The sequence below is a fragment of the Myiozetetes cayanensis genome, unplaced genomic scaffold, assembly GCF_022539395.1.
Source record: "Myiozetetes cayanensis isolate MyiCay16 unplaced genomic scaffold, myiCay2020 scf12, whole genome shotgun sequence".
NCBI classification, from domain to species: Eukaryota; Metazoa; Chordata; class Aves; order Passeriformes; family Tyrannidae; genus Myiozetetes; species Myiozetetes cayanensis.
Genome location: NW_026086826.1, coordinates 22,608,582 through 22,634,621, shown reverse-complemented (window position 1 = coordinate 22,634,621; position 26,040 = coordinate 22,608,582). Strand labels below are relative to the sequence as shown.

At 35.3% G+C, this 26,040-nt stretch overlaps 1 protein-coding gene across 6 annotated transcripts in view; it reads right to left on the bottom strand.

Moving 5' to 3' along the window:
* The window catches only part of KCNT2 (potassium sodium-activated channel subfamily T member 2), a 125,636-nt gene that overhangs the window by 58,881 nt on the left and 40,715 nt on the right, over positions 1–26,040 (bottom strand). For all 6 annotated transcript variants that reach the window (XR_007627749.1, XM_050306983.1, XM_050306980.1 and 3 more), the window contains exons 4-9: positions 23,951–24,010; positions 23,603–23,651; positions 22,201–22,260; positions 17,962–18,036; positions 17,383–17,466; positions 16,708–16,802 (exon numbers count right to left, since the gene is read on the bottom strand). Coding sequence is in view for 5 of the 6 variants with exons in the window: in XM_050306983.1 (XP_050162940.1) it covers positions 16,708–16,802; positions 17,383–17,466; positions 17,962–18,036; positions 22,201–22,260; positions 23,603–23,651; positions 23,951–24,010 (423 nt within the window). In the remaining variant the exon portion in view is untranslated. The remainder of the gene's footprint in view (positions 1–16,707; positions 16,803–17,382; positions 17,467–17,961; positions 18,037–22,200; positions 22,261–23,602; positions 23,652–23,950; positions 24,011–26,040) is intronic.

The following is a 26,040-nucleotide window of genomic DNA, read 5'->3' as shown; positions in this document are numbered from 1 at the left end:
AATGAAACTTTCTTTTGGTCTCAGACCAAGGAAATTTTTCATCTAAAGCCTTTTCCAGTATTAATTTGAAATAATGAAATATACTGTGGAGGCATCAAATTATGGAAAAAGAACCCATTTTAATAACAATATTCACATAAGTTAAATGTAGTTTTAAAAGCAGAATGGTGATGGATTTTTTTATTCTTTATTGTTATAAATCCTGATCGCCTTGGTGCATTTTCTTCTCTTTAGCTGTCTTTTGTTGGGTATATCCCTCAAACACAAAACTTTAACTGTAGGAATTAAAGTCATAAGGGCCAGGACAGCAGCAACTTCACTGAGCCAGTGGTGTGGCTCCTATGTAACAGGACTAATATCTGCAGATGAGGTTGTATTGAAGCATAATGCGTGATCCTATCATTGGTAGAAATGTATTTTTTCTGCTGATGATGCCTCTGAAATTGCTCGGTGTTTGTATCCTCAAAAGGGTCAGTTTTACTCTTTGTATCTGACAGGATGGATCAAAATGTAAACCCCATAGGCTGGGATGTTTTTTACATTTTTGAGGAATTAGAATTGTTTCTTTATTCTTTATTCTTTTTGTAAAACCTTGGCAAATTTTTTAGTAGCTTGCTGGTAGGAAAAACTCAGGTCTTGATGAATGAGTTATTTTCTTTATAATAATAATAATTATTATTATTATACACAAGTTTTGCATAGCTAGCCCACCCAATCATACTTTAGTTAACTGAAATAAGGTAATAAATATATCATGAACCATTTCAACCTTTTCTAAGTGGACAGCAGAATTCCTATTGAATTGAGTGAAATCAAGATTTCATCTCATCAGCTCTACTCTCTTATAGTCCTATATATTCCTATTCCTTAAAACCATCAAAATAATGTGCCTGATCCAAAATCTTGTGGATTCAAGATGGTTTTCATTGAATTTAGTGGGCATAAGCCAGGGCTTCTCACATTTAGTTAACAATATTAAAGTCACTAAGATATGGGAGCTATTTCTTCTTTGCTGAGGAAGAAATTCAGCTCTCCTAACGACTTGTTGATCAAATTAATTTCTTTCCTCAAAATTATTTGCACCTCATTTGCAGTTCTACTGAACTGTACTTGAAGCCTTAACCCTGAAAACAAGGGAATGATAAATCCAAAATCAGGTTACCAAGTCTTACTTGGATTGGGTGTTTTGATGCTCTGCCATTAGTCTTCACTAGAGCCAGAGATCACAAAACTGCAAAAAACCCGGACTTTCAAGAGACAATCTTATGGGAGTCTAATTAACAAATAAAATATTGCTTCTGGTACTGCTTCCCCAAGAATATTAGACTTTCATCTCACCACCAATGCTTTTAAAGGAATGTTACTCAGTGTTTACAGCATGTCCCATCTGTTTGGGTTACCAGGTTATGCTGCACAGAGAGTGCAGAGCAACGCTGATGGCTGTCCATGAAGCCAAGTCCACATGGATTAGTTATTCCATTCCCCACAACTTACTGACATCTTTTATTAGAACCTAATTCTTTATGTGAACAGTAGTATCAGCTTCCTTTTTTCCCTCATAAATTGCTAAGCATTACTTTTTGCATAAATACTGCATGTAACAATACATATGTTCTTTTCTGCATTCTTATGTTTACTGACAAAATGAAATGTGCGGTAATTTGGGCTTCATGTTTTGCCTGCTGTCATATTTTTAGTGGTATTTTTATCTCCTTGTTCTTGTTTGCTTCCTCTTCCTCTTTCATCTCCTGAAGAAACAATAGTTTCTTTGGTCATCCCTGGAAAAAATGTAATGATTTCAAGCAGGAAAGGAATGTTCAGTAAAGGCAATGCTCACATCAACTTGTTTTTGTGCAGAAAATAAATCACTGTAATAATCAGTACACAGAAAGTCCCTATCAGAAAATGTATTACAGACTTACAGAGAACACAAGCAGGATTTGAAATACTCTGCTACCCCTGCACTTGAAAAACAGAAAGTAAGGAAAATAACATGTAACCTCTGAAGATTAGTAATGTTTAGTTTTGGTATTATTTGAACTTTTGAGAGTTCAATCCTTGTTTTACTGGAAGTTTTCTTTCCAGTTCCAGGAATCTTTGTTTGCTTGAGTATTTATGTGCCAAAACTAACTACTGTTTGTAAATAACCTGTCACCACATGCAGTACAGGAATAAGTACTGTAAAGTAAAATAACCCATGAAATTGTCAGCTTTTTGTCATGCTGCAGAAGCACGACAGAGAAATGGACAAAACAAGATCCATTTGAATAGTAATTTGCAAATACTGTACCTTAACCATCCTTATTTATGATCATTTGTTTATAATCTATTTGATATCAGCGTATATTTTCATTTCCCAGTGTTGGCAAATATGTTTGATTTCTAAATTTTTATGTTTTCTTTATTTTTTATTCTTTCCAGGTACAACCCCTTGAGGTCTAACATAATGCACCAGATGCTGAGCCCCAGGTCAGAGCTGCTTGTGTGTGCTGAGGATTAGGTAACAAGCTAGGCATTGTTTTCTTTGGATTTGTAACTCTGAGCTTCAACTTGCCAAGTTTTTAGTAGCTAACTGTAGGGACTAGCTATGTTGAAATCAATGTGGATCAATTTTATCAGATTGTGTGGTTCTGTGGTAAGAGCTCAGTGCTTATATACTACATAAGTTACACCTGAAATAACTCAGAAATTCTCAGCAATTCTGCTTAAGCAAGTCTTCCCAAGTAGTTTCTCACACCCAAAACTTTTTACAATTTCCTCATATCCTACCACAGAATGGTGATGTTAGAAGTAATTACACATTAAATTCCAGTGATTTGATTGTTCTGTACTGCTATTTGCTGTTTATATTATTTTAAAAATTTCTAATGCTACTCTCACAGATTTTTTTTCTTTATGAGAAGAATTGGTATGAACTGTCAGTCAGCAAAACTGTCGATAGACCACCAGCTGTAGCAAATATCTATGGGTAAAATTCAAATACAGCAAAATACTGACAAAAACGACTATGTGAACTTCCCAGGAAATAACACAGACAGGCATTTGAGACATATTTTACCACTACAGTGGCTGTAATTATCTGCTTAAGGAAACTTCCTCCATCTTTACACCAAATCAAACAGTTCATGCTTCTGTCTTCCTCTAGGAGGCGTGTGGCATCTCTCATAAGTCTGATATATGCAGAGAGGTTTTGCTTAAAATCAGCAAAAAGTGCTCACTATGTGCCAAAGATGATAATATTAAGCTGATGCCAGTTTTAAGTCCTTGAACTAAGTGATGCTCGGACTAATGCTGTGTCTGGAGAATGCCATGCTTTGCACAGATGGAAACAGTTTTTCATACTAGAAACTGTCTCTATGGGGTGTTCAGTCTTCTCTAGAGCATTCATGTAGAACCAAATGCAGTTTTGTCCCATACTTTAATATTAGACATTATTGGAGAAGCTTGTAGAAGTAAGTATCCATACAATCATTAAACACTCAATTTACACTTCACAACCTCTGCCTTGAATACTGATATAACTGGAGTGACATTAAAGTAGCATTTTTTTCTCATTCATTCCATCAGATGCATATGGAAACACTGTCTGTTGACTACTGAATGACAACACACGTCCCCTGAACTTTAATTACCTTTTTCCTATAAGACACTACTGAGCTGTGTAATCTGGTCCTTACAGAAGGGGAAGGTGCTGCTGATCACATTATCTGTGACCTAAAAACCTAATACTTTCTGACAGAGCTCTTGATTCTTGTGTAAATAATGAAAAGGTAAAGAAAAAGAACAAGGGATTAGTAGAAACTGCAGCAAGTAAAAGAGTGAAGCAACAATCAGAAAATACTCTAATAATGTCAATCCCATCCAAACACCCTGAAGCTGAGCTTTTAACTTGCTAAAAAAGAAATGCTTCCATTTTTTCCTGTGTCTTGTGATGCTTTCTCAGGACTTTTATAAAGCCTCTGTTTTTTCCTAATTTATTTTGTGAAAAGCAATTTTCCCTAAACAATATTAAAACAGAAAAAAACCCCAAACTGGTTTAAGTAGATACACAATTTTCAAAACATTAGAATGACAGAATCTGGTACAGTTTATCATGTAAAATATATCAAATTTAAGCATTGCAATGAGAATTTCCTATTTTCCCCTTTCATTCCACATAGAAGGTTTTAAAGCTGTGGGAATAACAGAATTCCAGGACATAGAAAATACTAATTGCATGCTAGACAGTACACAATAAATGAGGGAGAACTGCTGATTGGAAAGAAGATGAAGGCTGTTATGCTGCTTTTAAAGTAAGTCAGTGGAGAAATACACTTGCTATTCTTAAGTGGCAAGAACTGATCCTATGAATGCAGCAGATCATGCTGAAATGTATTCACTGACTGGACAAAAAAAAAATAGTGCTGGACATTGTGGCTTCTTAATATTCAAGGTCAAAGTTAATGTTGTAACAAGTCTCAGATATTTTCGCAACTCTAATGCCAGTGCATCAGACAGTCCAATGTGAATCTTTCTTTTTCCAGATATGTTCCTTTCAGCATATATTTTCATACAACACTCTCCCTTTTTGTTTTTTTCAGAACCACAACAGTAAATGGAAAGACAGGCTTTGAATCAAACTTTTCAGTTCTGGGTGAACTTTGAACACAAGTTGAGGTAAGAGTGCAAAACATTCACTGCACAGCCATGCCACTATGCCAAAAATGAATTCTGAATTTCCATTCAGCTGGAAAGGTCACCTTTGTTTGTATTCCAAATGTATCCTTATCCCAAATTATGATGTTTGATGATATGATTATTACCCATGGGGTCTTTTATAAATATTTTCCTTCCCCAAAGGTTAAAAAGTTATGTGCAGCTAATGGTTGCAAAAGCTCAACTTATAAAAATAAACTCTTCCTCTAGGAACTCATGACTTCCAGAAACTGAAGAACATCTTGGTAAGCAGAATAGGATATTATGAAATTACCGTCTGTGTATAAATATTTGTTCAATCTGAGTGAGAACCCTTCTACTTCTGCTGCTGTGTTTTGTGAAATGAGAAGTGGAGCTGTAATTAATCAACTGTGGTCATTGAGACTGCACAAGTAGAGCCCCACTGTGGGCAGCATTCAGCTCTGTATTTCCATAAAAAGGTCTGTACACACTTCAGTCTGTAAGTCCAAAGGACTACCTGTATTTTTGTATGCTTTCAATCTGCCCCAGAGCTTTGATGGTAAACAAAGTCTGGCAGTTCAGCTTCTATACTGTGTCAATACTGTTGGCAGCTGAGAGCCTGCTGTGGAGTCTGAGGTTCTGGATTGCTCACACAAGGAGTCAGTAACTATTGAGGAAACAGAATCATGCACTCAGAACTTAACCACCAGATACTATTCACCTTCAGGGCGTGTACAGAATTAGGTGATATTACATACCTATCCTTTCTTGGGAAAATTAATTAGGTAATCTATTTATAATACTCAAAAATTGTATGCGTTGTGCTGGAAAATTTAAATGCAAACCTCTAACTTAATACACCCAATATGTTATGCTTTGGAACATCATGTTTAATGTTTCTTGCAATAGTTTTGAAACATTCTTAGGGTCTAACAGTTGTTATGCAAACCACCCACGCTCCCTCAATCAAACTGAACTAACAATTGAAAGATTCATTATCTGCATATTTGTTAAATGTGCATAAGAAAAAACTAACCCAGTGTGCAGAATATTCTATAAGCTACTGACAGAAACCTTTTGTTAATTCTCAACCTAACTCAAGTCATAGCACATTTTAATGACAAATGGATTTAATTTTATCGTTAAGTCAAAATTCCTTTTCAGATTTTTGCCTTTTCATTTGATTTTTAGAGACATGGATCTTCCTTACACTTCTATCCATTTTTACATCTCCTTGACAGCCTCTCATCTGCCTGCACTGTGAGTGCAACTGCTTTTTGCTGCTCTCATTGCTGCTATTAAAACAACTGCTTCAGGACAAGCCAAGTTGCCTTACTCCAGCTGCAACATTTTCTAGTTGCTAACACCATAAGCAAAAAATAATTTCTTAGAAATTAACAGATAGGCAATATTCAGGAAGAATGGTCTTTCTTGCACTGCTTATCCTGCTGTGAAACACAAACCAATAGCAAATACAGGCTGGAGTGGTCTAAAACTTGCAAGTGATTCAAAGCAAACACCACTTGTTTTATTCCCTTTAACCCATGGCCATTAGGGGTGCAGCCCTTTGGAAAGCTCACCAGTGCTATTTTCCTTCCCAGCTTAAATTTCCATAAAACATATATTCTCTTGCAGAGTTCTATAAAGAGAATTTTACTTGCAGACATGGAAGAAACTGCTTTCTGCTTGCCTTCGTATCTCACAGTATTTCAAAATGCTATTGCAGCCAACTCTCATGGTCTGCACTAAACTCATGTTTTTCCCAGAAATCTTCATTCACATTTGTTTTCATCTCCAATTATCTAAAAGGACTTCACAGTATAATGATAATAATGGTAACTTTCACCATTAGAAGACGTGGAGAACTAAGACGGGTATCAGAAAGTTGACTCTTCCTGAGCCCTGAGGCCTCCCTGAATCATGGTCTGCCTCACAAATTCTACCTTTCTAATTCCAGGTCCTGCAAGTCTAGCTTGTGGAGTGACTGTTCCACATAGCACTATTTTTGTATGTGATGTATAACCAAAGCAAAAAAACCTAGTCATGGAATATCATTTACTAGAAACAGTTTTTCAGGTGTTTACTATTAACTATGGCAGTGTGGGATCAAGGGTTGGACTTAATGATCTCAGAGGTCTTTTCCAGCCTGGTTGATTCTATGATACTGAGTTTATGGATTCTTTTATGAGGCACCCAAAAGGGAGAAAAAGCACTTCTGGAGAAAAACAACAGAATGTGCATTTGGAAGACTAAAGGGTGAATAAATAGAAGACCCAGACATGTAGGCTAGAAACTGATGAGAAATCTCTCTTTCTCATGGCAGCTGCTTGCTGTGCTTTATATAATCTCTCCAAGAACAAAGGAGAGAAGTTTGCAGATATGAATAGGAGACAGATGGAATGTGATGGAGTAACTTGAAGATTTTCAGAAGCCCATGTGAAGACCGCCAGGAAATGTTACAAGTGTGAAGGAACATAGAGAGGGTAATCTGATGAGCAGCTTCTCTTGGACAATGTTTACACTTACAATAAGGAGTTCATTCTTGCAGGTGAGTATTTACAGATGAGTGAATGCAAAAGCGTTACGATAATTTAAATGAGCATGTTAACTGCTCCATTTTTAATCTGATTACTGCACTATTATTTACCTTTTAAGTAGACGTGTATATTTTTATAAAATAAAGATGGTATTTTAAATAAATGTTCAAGATGCCACACAGTAAACATAAGCACATTGTCCAGCATTTTTTATAATAACTGGAAGTTTCAGCCAAAACGACAGTACTGCATATTATTTAAATTATAAGGCTGTGCTGTTCTAAAATGTGGTAACCCCTTTCTGTTTATTAAAGTGAAGCAAGCAGACAGATTTGTTCTCCAAGTCACAAGTTAGATGGAAATATCTGTTTTCTGCATCTCTGGATGTTGGACAAAACACACCTTTATGGGTGAGGACTTTGGGTAATGGGAAACTTTCTATTGTTCTCCCTTCTGGAAAACGTAAATGTAGCAAGACTGTTTAAGGTAAAAGGTTGTAGTCAGATCACATGAGAGCAGGGGTGTACACTTCTCACATTTCAAACTGTGCTATGAAATCACTGACTCATCAGTGGTCTTTGTTATTATGAGTATTTCTCTTCAATATTTTGGTTGTTATGTACATAAATTTGCCATCATTCTTTCATATGCATAGGTGTTGTAAATTGTTGGTACCTCTGTCCTGCCTGTACATGGGCACTTAGAGATTTTTTTCTCCCAGATGTAACACTGCATGGCTGATTGTGCCTTTAGTCTTCAATTCTTTGAAAAATGTCTGTCTAAAAGTTATAGTAATTTCTAATGGAATACCAAGTATGCAGAAGAGAAATTTTTTTTCTTTTAAAATTCATTTTAGAAGTGATTTTTTTCTTTCAAAATCCATTGTAAATGCACTAAAATCCTTCTTTTTAGATGATTTCATATCACAACCTAAGCTCTGCCAAAAGCACTGAGATGTCCTTTCAGCATTCCATAAAGCTATGCCTAATGTAAACAGAGAGTGAGTGCCAAGTTTCTGGTGGTGCCAAGTTCTGTCGGTATGGCCCAAGTTATATCGACATCTTTTTTAACTCTTCACTTTCTGATTTGAGAAATATGAACTTTGCTAAACTTCACACCCTTAAAATATAGTTGGAATGTGAAACAGACAATAAAAGTGAATGTATCACTAGAGAGTTATGCTGCTGATTACAAATCAGCATAATGAGTTACTGCTCGTTGGAGAACCGCAATAACTCATATCATCTAATAACACAGTTCAGTCTGTTATCATAAACCACCTCAAACACCAAATTTTTGTGAAGTTAAATGTCTAATGAATCAGTCAATGAAAGATATATTTATTTTTTTAGGTCTGCATGGTAATGACAACTTCATTTTTGAGCCAGGACCTGTGAGTGATGATGGTTTGCTGCCAGCCATTGAACGATGAGGTAACATTCTCAACACAGTTAGTCATCGTTGTTGCATGTGGTATTCTATTTGCTACTGTCTGAAGTGATAGAACATTCTTAAAGACAGCATGTGAGTATCAGGTTTTAATTTTACTGCAAAGATAAAATGAAGCATGGGAAGTGTAATGCCTTTCTGTTATGAAAGAGGTGGGAGACAGAGGTTTAAAACACATATTGAATTGCCCCTTTAAGGGGAACTTCACATTTAAGTCTTCCTGAAACCAAAGCAAAATGTAAGATTTATTTTACCAATAAGATGATGCAGTATTTCACATCCTACAGACTCTGGTTATATTCCAGATCAACTTTCATTCTTGCATTCTATTTTACTTAAGTTATTTTTGTCACCCCTGTTATAAAGGTAACACACATATTTTGCATAGATAACATTTATATTTTCCCACGAGACATCTGCAAGTCTGTAGATATTTCAAGTCTGTGTGTATGAGTGCACGTGTGTTTGCAAACCAATGGAAAGCTTAGTAGAAAACTCACATCCTAATAATTTGCATGCCTGTTGAGTTTACCTGCCTAGCTCCCTATGTCTTAATCCTCAAATCCTTTTCTCTGGCTGCATTTTTTTCTGTGGATCTTTTTCAAGTGCCTATACTTTTGAAGACACATATATCTGAAATGCATATTGCACATATTAAAATATGGTATTATTTTAAATGGAATATTTTTTCTTTCTCATTCCTTATTTGTCCTTGCTTTTTGGACAGTCACTCCTGGATTTTCTACAAACCCCTTTTTCCAACACAGAAAATTAAAGCACATTTTGCTGGTTTTATTTCTAATTTTACTAAGACTTCAAGTATTCCTTACAGTCACTCTGTCTTGTGCTACGTTCCTGCAAAAGACAGGAGTGCATTTAGACTAAGAGGAATTTTATGTGTTGCTTTACATGTGTTGGCAAGCCTTAATTAGTTAATATTAGCAATAGCTTGATTCTATTATAGCCCACAACATTCAAAATATGATTGCTGAAGAAAGGATACCATGGAGATGCAGTCTCTTAGAATTGTATTTCTAACAGTTCAAATATTATATGACTCAAAATTGTTTACTTTTTTCCTCTGTTTGTAATGGTAATTGGTCTTTGCTGCCAGAACAACCTCTGCTTGTCATGGTATCTGGTAATATTATTACTGTATTACAAGATGTCATGATAATAAAGGCTGAAAAATTGTTCTCTCAATGGCATATTCAGAGTGCATAATGTTTTCCAAAATATTGTGTCTCCCAAATATTCTCATTACATCTTTAATGAAAAGATTATTGATGTAAATAGTAGCAGCATTTGGTATTTGAGAGACATTTTTATATCCCATGAAACTTATTGGGGAAAATACTGGGAAAGAACCTGAGGGAAATTTTATTTCCTTCTTGGGCAGGAGTTTGGTTTTGAATCTATTTTTACACTTTACTTAAATATGCATATTTTGATTACTGAATTTTCAGTATCTTCACGTGGCAGAAAAAAATTATTAGAAGAGAAAGATCAAAGATGATTCACAGGATAGAGGCTGGAACTTTCAGAATGGAAAGTAATTCAATGTCTAACTCCCACAAAGAGTAAAGGTCTTGCAAGACAGACTGAATATTCTTCCTAGTGTCAATTTAAAATATTGATTCATAGAATACACTACCAGACTGTGAAATTGCAGTCACAGTAATTGTCAAAGGATGATTTACCTGACCTATAATGTAGGGGTACACACCATACAAAAGACTGAAATATTGTGTGGTACAACAACAGAGAACAAAAAATGTGAATAAGTTTATTTTGTCTTTTGAATTTATTCAAATTTAACTTTGCCAACCTCTATCTAAATTCAGTCTGGAACTACAGATTTTCAGATTAATGAATGACCTGCAACCTGTGGTAGAAAATCAGCAAAGTTTGATTGTAACTGGAAAAGATCACAAGTGTGTGAAACCCTGACTCATTTTCCAGGGTGAAATAAAACAACAGAAATCTCTCAATCATATTGTTTATTGGCTTAATTTAATATTTCTATATTAAAAATAGTATTTGCTTATAAATAATCTGTTCTTAATACTCCGTTTTAGAGAGGCTTTCTGAAGGGCAGCTTTCTGAGCTATCATTTAGTCAATCTGATTATTTTTTATTTTAAGAAGAAGATTACTCACACTAAGAAGATAATTTAGATTGAACTTTCTAATTTTTATGACTTTGTTCCACAGGCCACAGTAAATAGGCTGTTCAAATTGTTATTAATTTCACTGGTGTATCTGTCTAGTTTTACATATTCCATTACATCAGTTGTACAAAGAATACCCTGCATAAGGCATGGGAAAGATGCTGACCTAATTATTTTAGAAATAACTATGTAGAAACATCTAAAAAGATTAACAAAGGAAATATTATGTCACTACCAAATTAATAACTAAAATAGCATGAAAATCACTGTGTAATTATCTAGGTTTCTATAGAAACTATGTTTGATGGGTAGCCAGAAAGATTTCTGATTGGGCTTCAGTACTTCTGCTCTCCCTATAATACACATGATTTCTGATCTGCCTTTCACAAAGCACTAACTATTTTTTTGGTAGCATATGTCCTTATCCTATATTCCTGAAGCAGCACTCTTCTATAGCACTAATCAACCATATGATTTTTATAAGATCTGAACTCTTGAACTTGAACACGTAAAAATATTTCTTAAAATGTGCTATTACAAATACTGCACTGTCAATGAAGAAAAGAATTTGTATATGGTAATATTTCTGTGTTGTCCCAATCCAATAGCTGCATAAAAATAAGAAAAAAGAAAGTATTAATCAAAGAAATGAGTTGTGGGTTTTATTACATTTTGTCATTGTAATTTTTCTTTAGACTTGCTCACGTGCTCTGAAAGGCTTTGACCCTTAAGTACTAATCATATGGATGTAAGCAAATGGTCCCCTGTGCTGGTAAATGTGAAAAAATTGTGGCCCATCACACAAGTTCGTATTCCAGGAGAAATGCTAAGACTTTATCTGAATTTGTTTCGTTGAAATAGCCTAGAATGGCAACTATTGGTGGCAACAGTTTTCACGTGCTTCTTACACAGCAGATTTTAGCGAAGCCACCTTACAAATTTCTATACCTAAAAAAGCTAAGCTCTGTGTGCAATATGGTTTTTCCTACCAAAGCTGTCCTTGTGTTCAGGCACAGTTTTTCCCAGAAGGCAGCATTTCACATAAACTCTAATCGAGTTTATAGGTTGTTTGCTCACGAATAACAAATGGATATTTTTAAGAAATGTTTTGCTGTTGACCTTCCAGAAGCTGTGCAGCCTTTTCGTTGTGCCATCACACGTGGAAGCATCAAGGTAACATCTGAAATAGGGCCTCAACTCCATACAGGCTGCCCTCATTCCAGCAATCCAGAAGCAGGACGAAGGTGGGAGCTGCTACAATGGATGTGGAAGGTACTGCATGTGCTACCTGGCCTACTTCTAGAGATCTATTTTCTTATCTTTGGAGAGCACTGCGTAGGAATATTTCAAAACAGAAAATAGAGATCCCTTGTTTGAAAGAAGCGAGTTCCTGACAGATCTGCTTTATTTCAGAGAAAGAAAAGTACAACCACTATTATTTCAGTATTTTGTGGGATTCTTGTAATAGCTGAATAATTTATTTTGTATTATTTACAGTTACTTAGAACTTTCAATTAATGTTGTATAATATTCTAGGATTTAAATTCTGTAGCTCCTGTTTAGTCTGTTAGGTCCTGAGACTTTATGTGCTTTGCAACCCTGGAATCATTGGGTTTCAAAAGACAGAATCACAGTTCTGTGCTGTCCTTGAATGCATAAAACCCCTCTAAATCAAAGTGAGATTGGTCCTGAGCAATGAGACTGCTGTACAACAAAACATAACATCACAGACAGAACTGCAAACCCAAAAAACCACATTTTTTTTCGACCTTACATAATCCACCAGCATTCTTCATCCTACTTAAGGTTAGGCTCCTGATCAACACAGAAGGGTAGAGAAGTACAGACCTCTGTGTGGTGATTTAGTTCCCTTCAGATCACCTTTGAGTTGTTTGTATCTACTTATGGATAATAAGGGGAACTGGAGCACTGAAATGGCTTTTTTCCTTTAATATTTTCTGTGATTAATTCCATTTTGGTTTGTTGGGTTTTTTCTCTGACACAGCATTTCAAATCCTAACATCTTGATTTGCCTTGTTTGGACTAGATCATTGTCTGGATTTGTTTTCATCCTTGCAAGCAACTTACTCATACTGTTTCCTCCAGATGAGAGTTGTGACTGTGTAATCGACACTGGGGCTACAGTACTGACATTCTACATTTATTCTGTAAATTATTGTCTGGAAATATCCTTATTTTCTGATGCTGAAAGCACTGAAGTGTAAAAAATGTTGATTGACCTCAGTGAGCTTTCAATGAAAGCTTAAACAAAGTTTCTGCAAACTTCAGTATGAAAGAAAAAATGTCCATCTCAAACAGTTTGTGGCCACGTTCTTTGCAAGCTAATCCCTCTACAATGGTGGTATATGACTAACACTGCTTTAGAATTCAAAATAAGTCTTAATAGATGATTCACTGTGTCACAGAAAGATGCCTGAAATAGTCATTCACTGTTATTTGTCCTCTTGAACAGTTTACAGAAACATTAAGTATTCCATTTGACAAACAAGTGCAAACATCCATTAGCTAAATGACATAATATATATTTTGACTAGGTCTGTAACTTTCACTAGTAGTCTATCAATAGTAAGTGCTGAAAAATCTGCAATATAGAAGTAGATGTTTTAGTAGATGTATAATTGCTCTGGTTACAAGGCCACTGAGGTATTTAAAGAAAGAAAAATAACTGGATAACCTAATCTGTCTTTGAAGTCAGAAGAAAACAGAAAAAAAAAATCCTTGTATGTAATCTGTAAACTACAGATACATGGAATTGGTGAATTGGTCTTATGAATTTATTGATCTGCAAATGAGTTCCATTCCCCAATCCATAAACAATTATCACCAAGGATCCAAGAGTGGAGTAGAACATAAACTTTAGTGTGATTACTGTTTGTTCTGTAATAATACTGTATACAAAAATTGTCAACTGTATACAAAAATACGAAGGAACCTTTTTCCTACTATATTCTGAGTGCAAAGGACAGCTTGAATAATGGTATCTAAAATCATGAGATTAGCCAATTAGTTGTTTTCATTGCAAAGCTTGCACCTGAGTTATAAGGCATAAGTTGGAATGTGTTTATGTGTGTAACCACCATAGGACTCTCATGTGGACATGTAAATGATAGGTTTACAGATGATGCATGAGGTGAAATTTAATTAATTTTCTGTGGGTTTTCTGCTAGATGTGGTAAAAGTTATTTTGAAAATACTTATATGCAGACAGGAGCAGAGTCAACGAGGAGTTTCTCATAGCCTTTTGGACCTCTTATAAACCCGTGTAATTCCCATACCAAGCTACATTCTGTCTCTTTCCGTGTATCTGTTAAAAAATATGCCTTTGAACAGAATCCTCTCTTATAAAGTTACATTGAATTCACAAGTGCTGAGTAGCCAGTGTTGCTCTTGAAGCAGATGGCACAAGCAGGCTTGTCAACCAGGAGCTAAGGAGGGCTGTGGTGTTTCAATTCAATCCATACAGTGCCTTAGAGTCACGGGTCAGCAGGGCAGGTATCAGTGGTGCCAAAAGCACACTGTGGGCATGTCCCTTGTACTCTGAGGGGACAGTGCTCTGAAACTGCATTCAAGCTACTAATCTGGGCTTGTTAATTTTGCGTTACTGAAGCCATGGTGCTGCATGGACCAGGCCACTATTTCTAAATGTAACCAGAATGTGGTTATGAAAACACACAAAACTTTGGAGTGAGCACCAGTCTTTTGTGCTACATTAAATGTATCAATAAATCTAGAGCTGGCTCCAGTATGTCTTTGGGGGTAATATAACTGGTTACTGCTTGCCATTGCAGAAAATATGAATGATCAGCCTGGTGAAAGACATCTTTACATGGACAGATTCCAGCAATGGACTTTGGTCTTCCCTCAGCATGAAGAAACTCATATAAGCTCTAGATGATGTCTCTTAAAATTAAACGCTGTCTCAAATTCACCACAGATGTAACATAATCAGACATTAGGTTAATTAATTTTGACTATTTATAGAGTTTTTTAAATAATTTAAATATATAATCAGTAACATAAACTAAGAATGTGCAAAAATGCCATTATGTGTGCTCATGTAAACAATAGTAAAAATTACCTAAATGGAATTCCAGTCTTAGGCAAGATGTTTGAACTACTATTCCTAGTCATTCCAAAAGTGCTTCATTTCCTTGGTTATAGCATTACTCTGTGTTTTCATCTTACTTGGCTTATTTTGCAGTCTAGCAGGATCAGTTCTAGGTCAGTAAATAATGATCCATAATAAGGAAGTAACCGCAGCTGTTGAGCCCAGACATAATTATGGTAGGTTAGCTTGCCATGTTCTGCATGTTTTACTGGCAGTTATCACAATGCCTGTTGGTCACCATGATACATATTTTGTACAGCAGTTCAGCAAAAATATTGAAGGCAGATAGGTAAAAATGGTGTAGGCATATTTACTCAATGCCACCCTGTATTGTAAAAAATTAAAAAGCAAAATTAAAGTCATTTAAAAATGTCCAAGTTCTACAGGGATAGAGTTTTATGCATTCTTGTTCAACTATTGTAGTCCTTATTCATATCAAATTTTGTATTAAAGGGCCATAATATTCAATAGGAAATTAAATACCACAAAAGCTCATTACTGTATAGAACAGGCAGCATTTGTCATTACGCAGGTGGGTGGCCCTAAGACAAAGGGTAAAACTGGACCATTCATTTAGCTGCTGGCTAGAGCAAACTCCTTGAATAAAGGATTGAGAGGGACAAGACTAGAAAAGGCCAAGTGCTATTTTACAGTGTTATTACCAAAAGCGTTAGCAGCACATAATAGTGACCATCAGAAAAACAAGCTAGAGAAATAAAGTAAGAGAAAATCAAATCACTGTCTCCAAAATGACACACCAAACTTTATCAGCGTGCTGACCTAAAGGCATCTTGTCTGGCAAAACAAATACAGCTCATTTAGCCTTTCCACACAGAATCATAATCTCTGTTTACTGTCCCCTTGTACACCATCTTGCTTCACACTGTGCACCATCTTGGGTTCCCCCTGTGTACAAAACTCACTTCTCAGGCCCTATTGCTGAGAAGATTCTGAATGTTAAGTAAGCTACTGAGCTACTTTATAACCAGACCACTCACAGAGTCTACTTTGTCTGCCTCCAGCCCTGGTTAAAAGGAGATCCCCAAGCTGTAATATAAAAATGGGACAATCAAGTGGTGTTTCCTGCAGATCATTTCCTAGCCTGCAATAATCTGCAGCTCATCAATTTCATTAACCAAGTATATTTGTATTTAAGGCCCTCATAGATTTTTCTCCTTGCTTCCCAAACTCATGTAAATTTTAAGTTTTTGTTGTCTTTCAGCAAAATGTACTTCAGAGTAACACGTTTTGGTTGTTTGAACCTACCATCCACTACTATCAGTATTCTAGATTAATAAATTCTACACTTTCTGTAATTTGGATTGTTAACAGCTATTAATAATCCCCTGTACTTCTTATGGGAATCTTGGTCAAAGTGTTAGTTGCATACTTTTCATGTCTCTGTTCCACCAGTCAGAGGAAGGTGACCTTGGTACTCTTCAAATCTGAGTGACTTTTCTGCTGAGATTGAACTCTTGGTACATATGTAAATTTTCCCCTACTCCTTTATCCTGTGTTTTTGCATCATCTGTATTTCCTTCCCTAGAGTGAGTGAGAATGAGTCCCTTTCCCGTGCATGCACATTCTGTTTCCAAACCCAGTGTGTTTGGACCCCAGCAGTGCCAGGTGCTAGTTAACACTTTCACTGAAGTATGTTACTCATCTTGTTTCAATGCGTGGTTTCCACAAGGCCTGTTTTATCACCATGGAGTAAAGAAAACAACGCCAATATATACAATAAAAACAAAGGGGTTTTGGCCACTTACCAAGTGAAGATAAGACATAATAAGGTAGATATTAAAATGAGGACTTGATTAAACATTGCAGACTGTGTGCGTTGGATGGCTCGGTGAAGATCATTCTGTGTTAATGGAAAATAGGTGTTATTTTTGGTTTTGAATTAATAAGCCATGAGCTGATTCTATGGAGGAATTATAGAGTGCCCTGATAGAAATGCAGTCATTCAAATGCACTTAAAATTTGCTGAAAATATAGAAGGGTGCAGAAGAGCCAGCTGTGATTCTGTGATTATTTAACTGGTTCTTTGTTCGTCCTGGCACAATTCTGATACTATTGCAAGCTGCCTTAAGGTCTGTCTGCTCATGTCTAGCTTACAAATTACAGGCTGCAAGGACCAATTAAGGCCTAACAGTTGAGTTCCCTGCAATTGTGCATGAATGGCTGACTAGCAAAAGAACCATCCACTGCCATTTCCTTTATTGGCACAGTAACAATTTATACTAATTGAGATTTCATTTCATGTCTTATTTTTTTCTAATTTTGATGCAAAGCAGTTTAGTAATGGTTGACCATTTGTATAATCTAAATACAGATCTGGTTAGCTTCCTATTAAGGTTAGATTGTACTGCCAAAATCCCACTAGAGACAATATGGTAAAAAAAATAGAAACTCTAAAATATTTATTTCCTTTGCATACTTACAATCATATTCTCTAAAGCATGCTTTGCCAGCCAACAGTTTAAAAATACAGGAATAAACAGGTTTCTTAGGACTGGCCAGAAAATCTGAAAGAAATTAACAAATTAATTACAAGCTTTTCTAGGAATATTCTGAGGAATAAAGCTTTTCTATTCAAGCAGCAATGAAACCCTTGGGAAAAATACTTACTATTAATGGATTTCTAGTGTGAGATATGGCTTTAAATAACATTTTTTCTTTCTTTGTGATTAACTGCATGCAAGATAACTTGAGAAAATAAGAACAGTCAGTTTTCACTGCAGACATGAGCGATTCTTACATTTTTATAATCGGCTGGCTTATTTTATTGATTATGCTCTAGTTTGTGTTAGAGGGCTTTGATTTTGTTTGTGCTCCATCAGAGAGGAAGGAGGAAAGTGATCTGTATTATTACTTCACTCAAGCAGCAGAGCATCTTGTTGACAAATTTCTGTTCCCATAGGCACAAACTCGCCGTCCATCTAAGATTCAAATTTACTTCAGAAAAAATTTGTGCAGCTATAAAATGCAATGTGTAAATGTATTAATTCAAATATGTTTACCGTGATGATGAAAGGGACAGCATTAATTATTTCCAGGAGAAAGGGTATTCTCAGAATTTGTTCCCAGATATTTCCCTTGAAAGAAAAGGAAAAAAAAACCACAATGTCACAGTAGGATTACATATAGTTCTGGTGAGAAATATATGAGATATTCCAATGAAACATATGGAATCTCTCCCACTACCTGAAATTCAGAAAGATAATTCATCTCAGATTTAAACACATATGACAAATGTGAATATAGAATATGGACCACTCTGGATTCTTTTTCTTACTGTTTATCATAATGTACCTCACATACTTTTAAATTTTTATTTTTACTAGAGCAATTCTCTGATTCCATATGCCAATATATTTCCTTGCTATGACCTAGTTAGTAAACTTAAATGAATTCTAATTGCATTAACTAGTCAACTCATCCACTCAGCTAATGAAGAGCTTCATTAAATTAAGTTTTCATTTTTTTCAGAGAATAATAAGCTCTTGATGTCATCTATTGCTCTTTTAGGTACCTTGGAATCACACAGAGACATCCTATCTCTGCTTTTTCAATCTTCAAAGGCCAGTTTACTTTTATTTTTACGTGCACACTTGCACACAGATAAGGAGATGAGCTTCCTGTCCTAAGGAATTTATCTTTTTAATAATTCTTGCTTTTCAGTGAATCTTTATACAAGTAACTGAATACCTTGCTGGCAAACTCTTTTATCTACAACTGTTTCTACTTCTTTTTCTTAGAAACCTCTAATGGTTTATAATTCTACATTGCAACACTTTAGCTTTTGATTGTGCCAGTTTTTTTCTTAACATATTGTTTACTGACTTGGAACACCTTAAAACTAGAGCCAAAGCCCCAGTACAGCATTAAGAATTGCAGAGACATCTGTGCAAAGGAAATGCCCTGCTCAGAAAATTTTACCATCAGATCAACTGCTTGGATTACCCCTATGCACAGGCCACTGCCCTGTAGTCCATGCCAATGTTTGTTATGAACAATGAGCCATGCTGTGTACATCCTTCTGATAGAAGTTTGTGGCAAAATATGCAAATATGTCATATTTTCCAAAGAAAAAGTACCAGCTTTTCTCTGAATCTTGTTTCATTAGCATTTGCATGGTAGTCACAGAGGTCTGGATTTATTCCTCTTTATTACTGCTAATCCTGCTATTAATATATTAATTTATTAAGTATTGAAAAGAGGAATGAAGATAGGTTAGGGAAAGATAGAAGTATTCTATAGTGAGTCCTTCCTTCCTTTGCATTTATCTTTTATCTTTACTTAGTATTTTTTCTTTGCCATTTGTTTTGGAGAGGGAAGTAAGGAAAAAAAATCTAGTGTTTAATATTTGAATTAGGACTACATCATCAAGTTCTGTATTTCTGCCACAAACACTTCTGTACATCTCAGGGCTTTTTGGAACTTGATCTCGATTACATGAAATTAGAGGTCTTCCCACACACACTTCAATGAAACTGGTATTAATCTCTTAAGTTGCTTACTGCTAGCAATAGGATGAGGATACTACTACTTTTTTTTCTACATCTGAGCACTGGCTGTGGATGATTAAATGTTGGGATGAAAATCCATACATTTAAAAAAGAAGGTAGTTGAACTTCAGTGACTTAGAGCTTTACCAATGCTGTGTATCAAGACTCCATCATAGGTAAAGCAATAACAGTGCACAATATACCATGGCAGTATTACAAGAATTTGCAGTACAGCGTTACATTTTCAGTTGCAATAACATATTCTTTCCTGTTAAAATAACTATCTGATAAAACCACTGAAATTAAATACAAACCCCATAGCATATAGAATTCTTTTTCCATTTCTAACTTTTCACACCTGGAAGCCATTGTACCTAAGGGGCAGGGATTATCATCTTCCATGTAATTGTAACTGGTGGGAGTCAGATATACCAGTGAAATTATGAGGCTGTAAACTGAGAGGTTTTGGTAAGAATAATAAAAATAAAATCTGATTTTTCAAACTGACCCACTTCATGATTTCACTAATTTCCTCGTTTTTAATGTTAAGAGCTTCCTTCTTTGCATTATGGAGAAGAAATGTCACATAATTCACTTGAGCAGGCAAAATGCCTGTGTGGATGGGCTCCAGGTAATTAGGGATGCGTGCAGCTGTAAGATTCTGGCTTCCACATAAAAATGCATCCTGTTGTCTGCAAATCTGCCTTTTGCAGAATGTGTGGTACTGCTAAAAGCAGCTAAGACTGCTTCTGCACCAGTGATATGGCAGGATTGCCAGATGTCTGTGACAAGTTTTGACAACGGAGATTTCTGATGCAGACATCTTTCAGGGTTCTGGCCAAGGGCAAACCCTCATGTAGTGGTTTAAGCTGTGAGAATGCAGATGGTAAACCATTCATTCTTGGATCCAAGTGATCAGCACTATAACACAGTTCTACATTCTTTGCATTCCTCCCTGTACAAAGGCAATAACAAATGCAAATTCTTTGTAAAGTAGTAGCATGATACACTACTGTGTCCTTGCTATTCTGCATGTGGAATCATTTCTCATATGTCATCGACCAGGTATCAGAGAGGTTCTCTTAAATGACTGCTTTATTTATTTTACAGGTTATTTGTGAAATGCTACTAATGTTGGATTTGAATACACATCAATACAAACACAGTCATCTTTTTCTTGTTGTTTTCTTCCTGGCCAATTCTCTGGCTTATACCTTAATTGTAAAAGTCTTGAAAGTGTTGGCATAAAATATGTAATCTGTCACAGATTGACATGAACCAAGGACACCTGTGGTCACCCTGGCTGTGCAGAAAAGTCTTACAGTGGATGAAATAACAGCCTTCTTGGCTTTGTGAGACTGGTGTAAAACTAAGAAAACAGGACCAGAGGGAAGAGGATGTTTTGCATCAGGTGGGTTGCAAAACTGCATTTCAGTACTTTTACTGTTCCTTAGATTAGTCCTTAGATATAAATCCTCCCCCTATGGGGAATGGAAACACAGCAATCATAAAATTGCCTCAACTTCTGTGACAGGTATAAGCAGCAAATCAGGACAGCAAAGCTTTACATCCATCACACTCTAATAAAGTGACTTCTCATGGAAGTTGACTTGCCAGTATTTCTCTCATCTTCTCTGCTCACTGAAATTGGTGCATATCACAAGCAGAATGGATAAGGATAAAATGCTGCCCAATAAACTCAGGAACAGTACAAATTGTGATTGCCCTTTACTGTTTTGCCACTTTGCATGTAAATTTTGGATTGTTTCTGCCTATAATTGGTTTGCATTTGTAACCACCAACTCCTAAATAATACATGCTCCAAGGATTAAGAAGAATAATTTTTAGACAGCTTCTTAGCATTATTGGGCACTAAGGAAAACATTTATGGCATAATCACTAGATAAGCAAACTAAAGAACAAGTCTCTAAATTCAGTGGTGGCTCTGATAGCTACTGAATGTCAGTAATATGAAAAATAATAATAAAAAAAGATGATGCTCCGAGATATTTTCAGCTTTAGAAACCAGATCTTTTTGTATTTTCCTTGGTAAATGATTTTAGTACTTTTCTGCTGAAGGTACTAAAAATGCGGAGAACCTAAAACTCACTAGGACAGAGCATATGAAAATGAAATCATGAAAACTGAATAAAAACATTGGAAAAACATAAAGGAGAATGCAAATACAAAAATATATTGTATTCACTTCACGTGATTTCAAGGCATTTTGCAACGATGTTCCAGTAGCGTCAGCGAGATGGATAACACAAGAATGTAGATATTCATAGTTTTATTTATTTTTTTTTTAAGTACTGTCTTGGCCTAGTTTTTTGGTGTGCAGTTTTAGAGGCCTGAGACTGGAGTTAGACATATTGAGTAGCTACCACTTTGACATCAGTGGGAATCGTGTGCAACACATTATGGATAGACAGAAAAAAACTGTGCAACTGAAAAATCAGTATCAAAGAATAAAGATCACGTTGGAGAACGTGTTTTTAAATTACAACGTGCCAGTGGACAATGGAAAATAATGAAAATTAAATTTCTGACTTACTCTCTAGATATTAGAGTTTGCTCATAAATTTAGGAAACAGGGCTGCCTGTGACAATATCCATCCTCTAGAAGTGTGTTTCTCTCAACTTGCTGCTTGTTCATCAGTGTGGGCACAGGCACATGAACTTTATATTGAAACATTTAGCTTAGTTACTTTTTGTAATGAATCATGCCTAAGAGAAAGTAAAAGTACTTACTTTGTAGCTTAGATAACTTAGCAGTAGAGTTTCAAAGAGACTTATTACAGCCACAGACACCTTAAGTGAAGTGAAAAAATACATGTATTAATAGTAGCTTCTACAGAACATATGCTATTAAGCATTACAATCAAAATAAATGATAATATAAAACTGGTTTTCCATGCATCCTCTGAAAATATCTCAGCTAACAGCATTTAGCAAGAAGCTAAAAACTGAAGCAGAAAATTGAAAAGTTATACAGATGAATCACTATTGATTTTAATATTTAAATGCAGCTGAGATCAACTTACCAGCCTTTATTTAGACTCTAGTCCTAGACATTGCTGGTGTATGTATTAAGTAATTAAAAAATATTTAAATAGTCAAATATGAAAATAGTTTAAAAAAATACTTAGAGCTTCATAGATATTAAATAACTATAAAACTTACTTTGTATACCAGATATTTGTATTTTAATGTATATTGTGGGAATATTCTATCAAGATGTACAAATTCAGCTGGAGCGTGAAGTCAAACATGCCTCAGGATTTCTCATTTTAAATTAATGCTCACTATTACTGAAAACTTGGAAGAGTGCACTATTTGCACTCACAATATCATTACCTAGAGTTAAAAAAGATGCTACGGATTGGAAAATGATTAATATATGCAATCAAAGTATATCAGTTTCTCCAAGTAATTATTACTGTTTTATATAAACTCAGGTTATATTTTCCTATAAAAAAATAAATCTTTTTTTGCAATTTTTTTTTGCAACGTTATCTATTATGAATACACATGTATTTACACATGCATACACATAAAAATAGGTATAAATTCCTCTGTTTATCAAATAAACTTACTAGTATAAGACTATTCATAAGCAAATAAATATCTCAGTATTTTTTAATTAAATTTTACAGTAATCTGAATGCCTAGATCAAAAATGCATCAAACTCTGCATAATGCAAGTAAGGAATTGAAAGGTGTTTTCATTAAGGGATTCTTCCCTTAGAGAAGCTGTGTATTATAGAGGTACAAATTATCATAATGGCATTGCCCCAGTCATGTTGAAAAAATATGATGGTATAAACATTCTGGAAATTTAAGTAATTCTTAGTAGAAAAACACATTTGGAGCATGGCAAAGGCTATTGATAAGCAACTATCAAAGTTAAGCTCATCACTAGAATAAACAGTGACTATTTGACTCAACAGAGCTTGATAATTCTAAGAGAAGGACCCTCTAATTCTACTTTTTAAATAAGCTTCAATACATTTTAAATATATTGTAAAGCCATATAGATAAGCTCAGGTAGATTTCCTTGCTAATATCAACATTAACATTGCTACAATGCTGTAAATCAATATCATCTACAGTTATTAAATGGAAATCGTTGAATTGGTCGTTCTCATATTACCTGTAATCCCCATAAAGGTAAGCTTCGGTTCACCCAAATAATAGGAGACCTGTTCATTATAATAAGAAAATAAACATGAAATTAATCAAAATCTGGTGTTTTGAACAAACAAACGAACGAACAAACAAGAATGAAAAAGTTGTACGTGTGACTGGAAATCAGAGTAGCCTTATTTAAAAAAATTCTCAGTACTAAAAACCTCAAATCAGTAGTTAAGAGTTATAGAAACGTTACTATTATATGTTAAAATATCACCATTCCAGGTGGAAATGGGTTTGTCTTCCTGTTTTCCTCCCCTTCCCACCATTTTGCAGACTTTTGGTTTGCTTTTGTAAATTAGGAACTTACCAATCAATTGTTCCAGGTGTGTAGTTTTGATTGCTGGAACAACTCCGATTTAATTCCTTACTGATGTTGTCATGCCATCCATGCAAAGTCCATTTCCATTAGCAAATGTATATGGGAATGTGTCATAAAAACATATAGGAGGAAAGGGATATTGATTACATTATTAAGTGTTCTATAAAATATATGCAATAGTTTGAAACTCTATGCAATGGATACAGATGTTTTTAAAAGTAAAACAGCTTTTAGAAAGGACAACTCTATGTGCTCCACATCTATAGATAAAGGACTATGAAACATTTCAGGTTACATTTTTTAAAGATTCATCTTCAAATATGTTCTAATTTACAAACAAAACAACTGAAATTCTGCTTTGTAAAGCTGAACCAAGTAATACAATGAGTACTGAAGATCAAGAGATACTAGAAAACTTATCACACGGATAGGCTGTGATAGAAAGAGCACATATATCTGCCACACTCTCAGCAGGACTCCACTTGCAAACTGCAGCAAACTCCACTTGATATCCTCTTTTGCAGATGTGAGGAGGGCTGGAGTTTAATGCAGCAGTAATTCAAGTACAAAATTAGTGATTCCTAATTTAAAAAAAAAAAAAAATGGCTGCTATACACATATGAGGTTAACTTGCCCTGAACTGCTGGCACAAATCCTCCTCTCAAATGGTCATGTGAGGAGGTGGGAATATATACTTCTCTAAATGAGGAAAAATATCCTTGCTTATCCTTGGCAAGCAAGGTCAGTGGGAAAGAAAGGGATCTGTAGACCACAGATTGGCAACAACTGTATTTTTAACAACTATCAGTGGACAGGTGCTAAATTATATCCATTAATAAGGATCCTTTATGTCTTAAGCTCTTTCCTGTACCACATGCTGTGCCTGAAGGAGTAAATGAGATCTACCAACTTTTGCAGGCATTTCTGAAAAACAGGAAACAGATCTGATGAGAAGCATTCCTCCTGGATTTGTCACTTTAAAAAGAACAAGAAAAACATTCAAAAATGTTTTCATTGGCCATGATCTCAGCACACTGAGTAGTTTCTTTCATTGGGCTGTGACACAGTATCTAGAAATTATTTTTTCTTTCATATTACTTCATTTTATGAAGGCATTCAAGCAGCAGTTTTGGTATCAAGCCCTCAGGATCTCTGTGGATAAAACCACTGACATTAATGGATTTGTCTGGCATAGCTTCTAGGACTGGGGTCTTCGTGAGCATGGAGAAGGACTTGTCTGAAACTTCTCAGCCAGACAAACTAACTCATCTCTTAAATGTACCACAACACAATATGAGGGAATAACATCTGTAGGAAATATAAATACAGTCTCTGGCTGGTGAATTGTTAAACATTTGGATTGCAGGACCAAACGTGTCGGGAAAGGTGTGAGGAATTCAGCAGTCTGCAGATGACTATGAATATGCATCTTTGCCTATAAACACAAAACTATCAACGTAAACCTGTGGCAATACTGATGCTCTAACCTGTCCTGCATACCCAGACATCACCTGCACCATAACGTGCTCATTTGGGCTCACTAGAGGTCTCATGACAAAAGAATAGCAGAGTGCCAAAAACTATGATTAAATATAAGATCTTAAGCCCCTGAGTTGCTGTGCTTAATATACCTAAAGGACAGATTTTCTCTTTCCCATCAGTGTGAAAAAATTTGCAAAACCTTTACTGCTTCTTTCCACCCTACATTTTATTTTATTGAAGAGACATTCTAAGATGTATGTAAAGTAAAATGCAGGTCTTTGCAGGTCTTGTTTTTCAGGGAGATTTTTTCATGGCCCTAAAGTAAAATCCCAAAAGAACTGTTATTACATAAACTGGCCATCGGATATTTGCAATTTTACATAGAAATGTTATGTAATAATACAACCAAAATATATAAGTTTGCACAATTATATCTAATGCACAGTATCTAAGCAAAAAGCCAGGATTATTTTAGCAGTAAAGTGAAAAAAATAGTATTGTTATTTTAGTTCTTATTTCCATTCACAGTGTAAGACTAGCTTTATAATTCATTCAAAATATCTGTAAGACATACAACCAAATCCCTGTTGACAGAA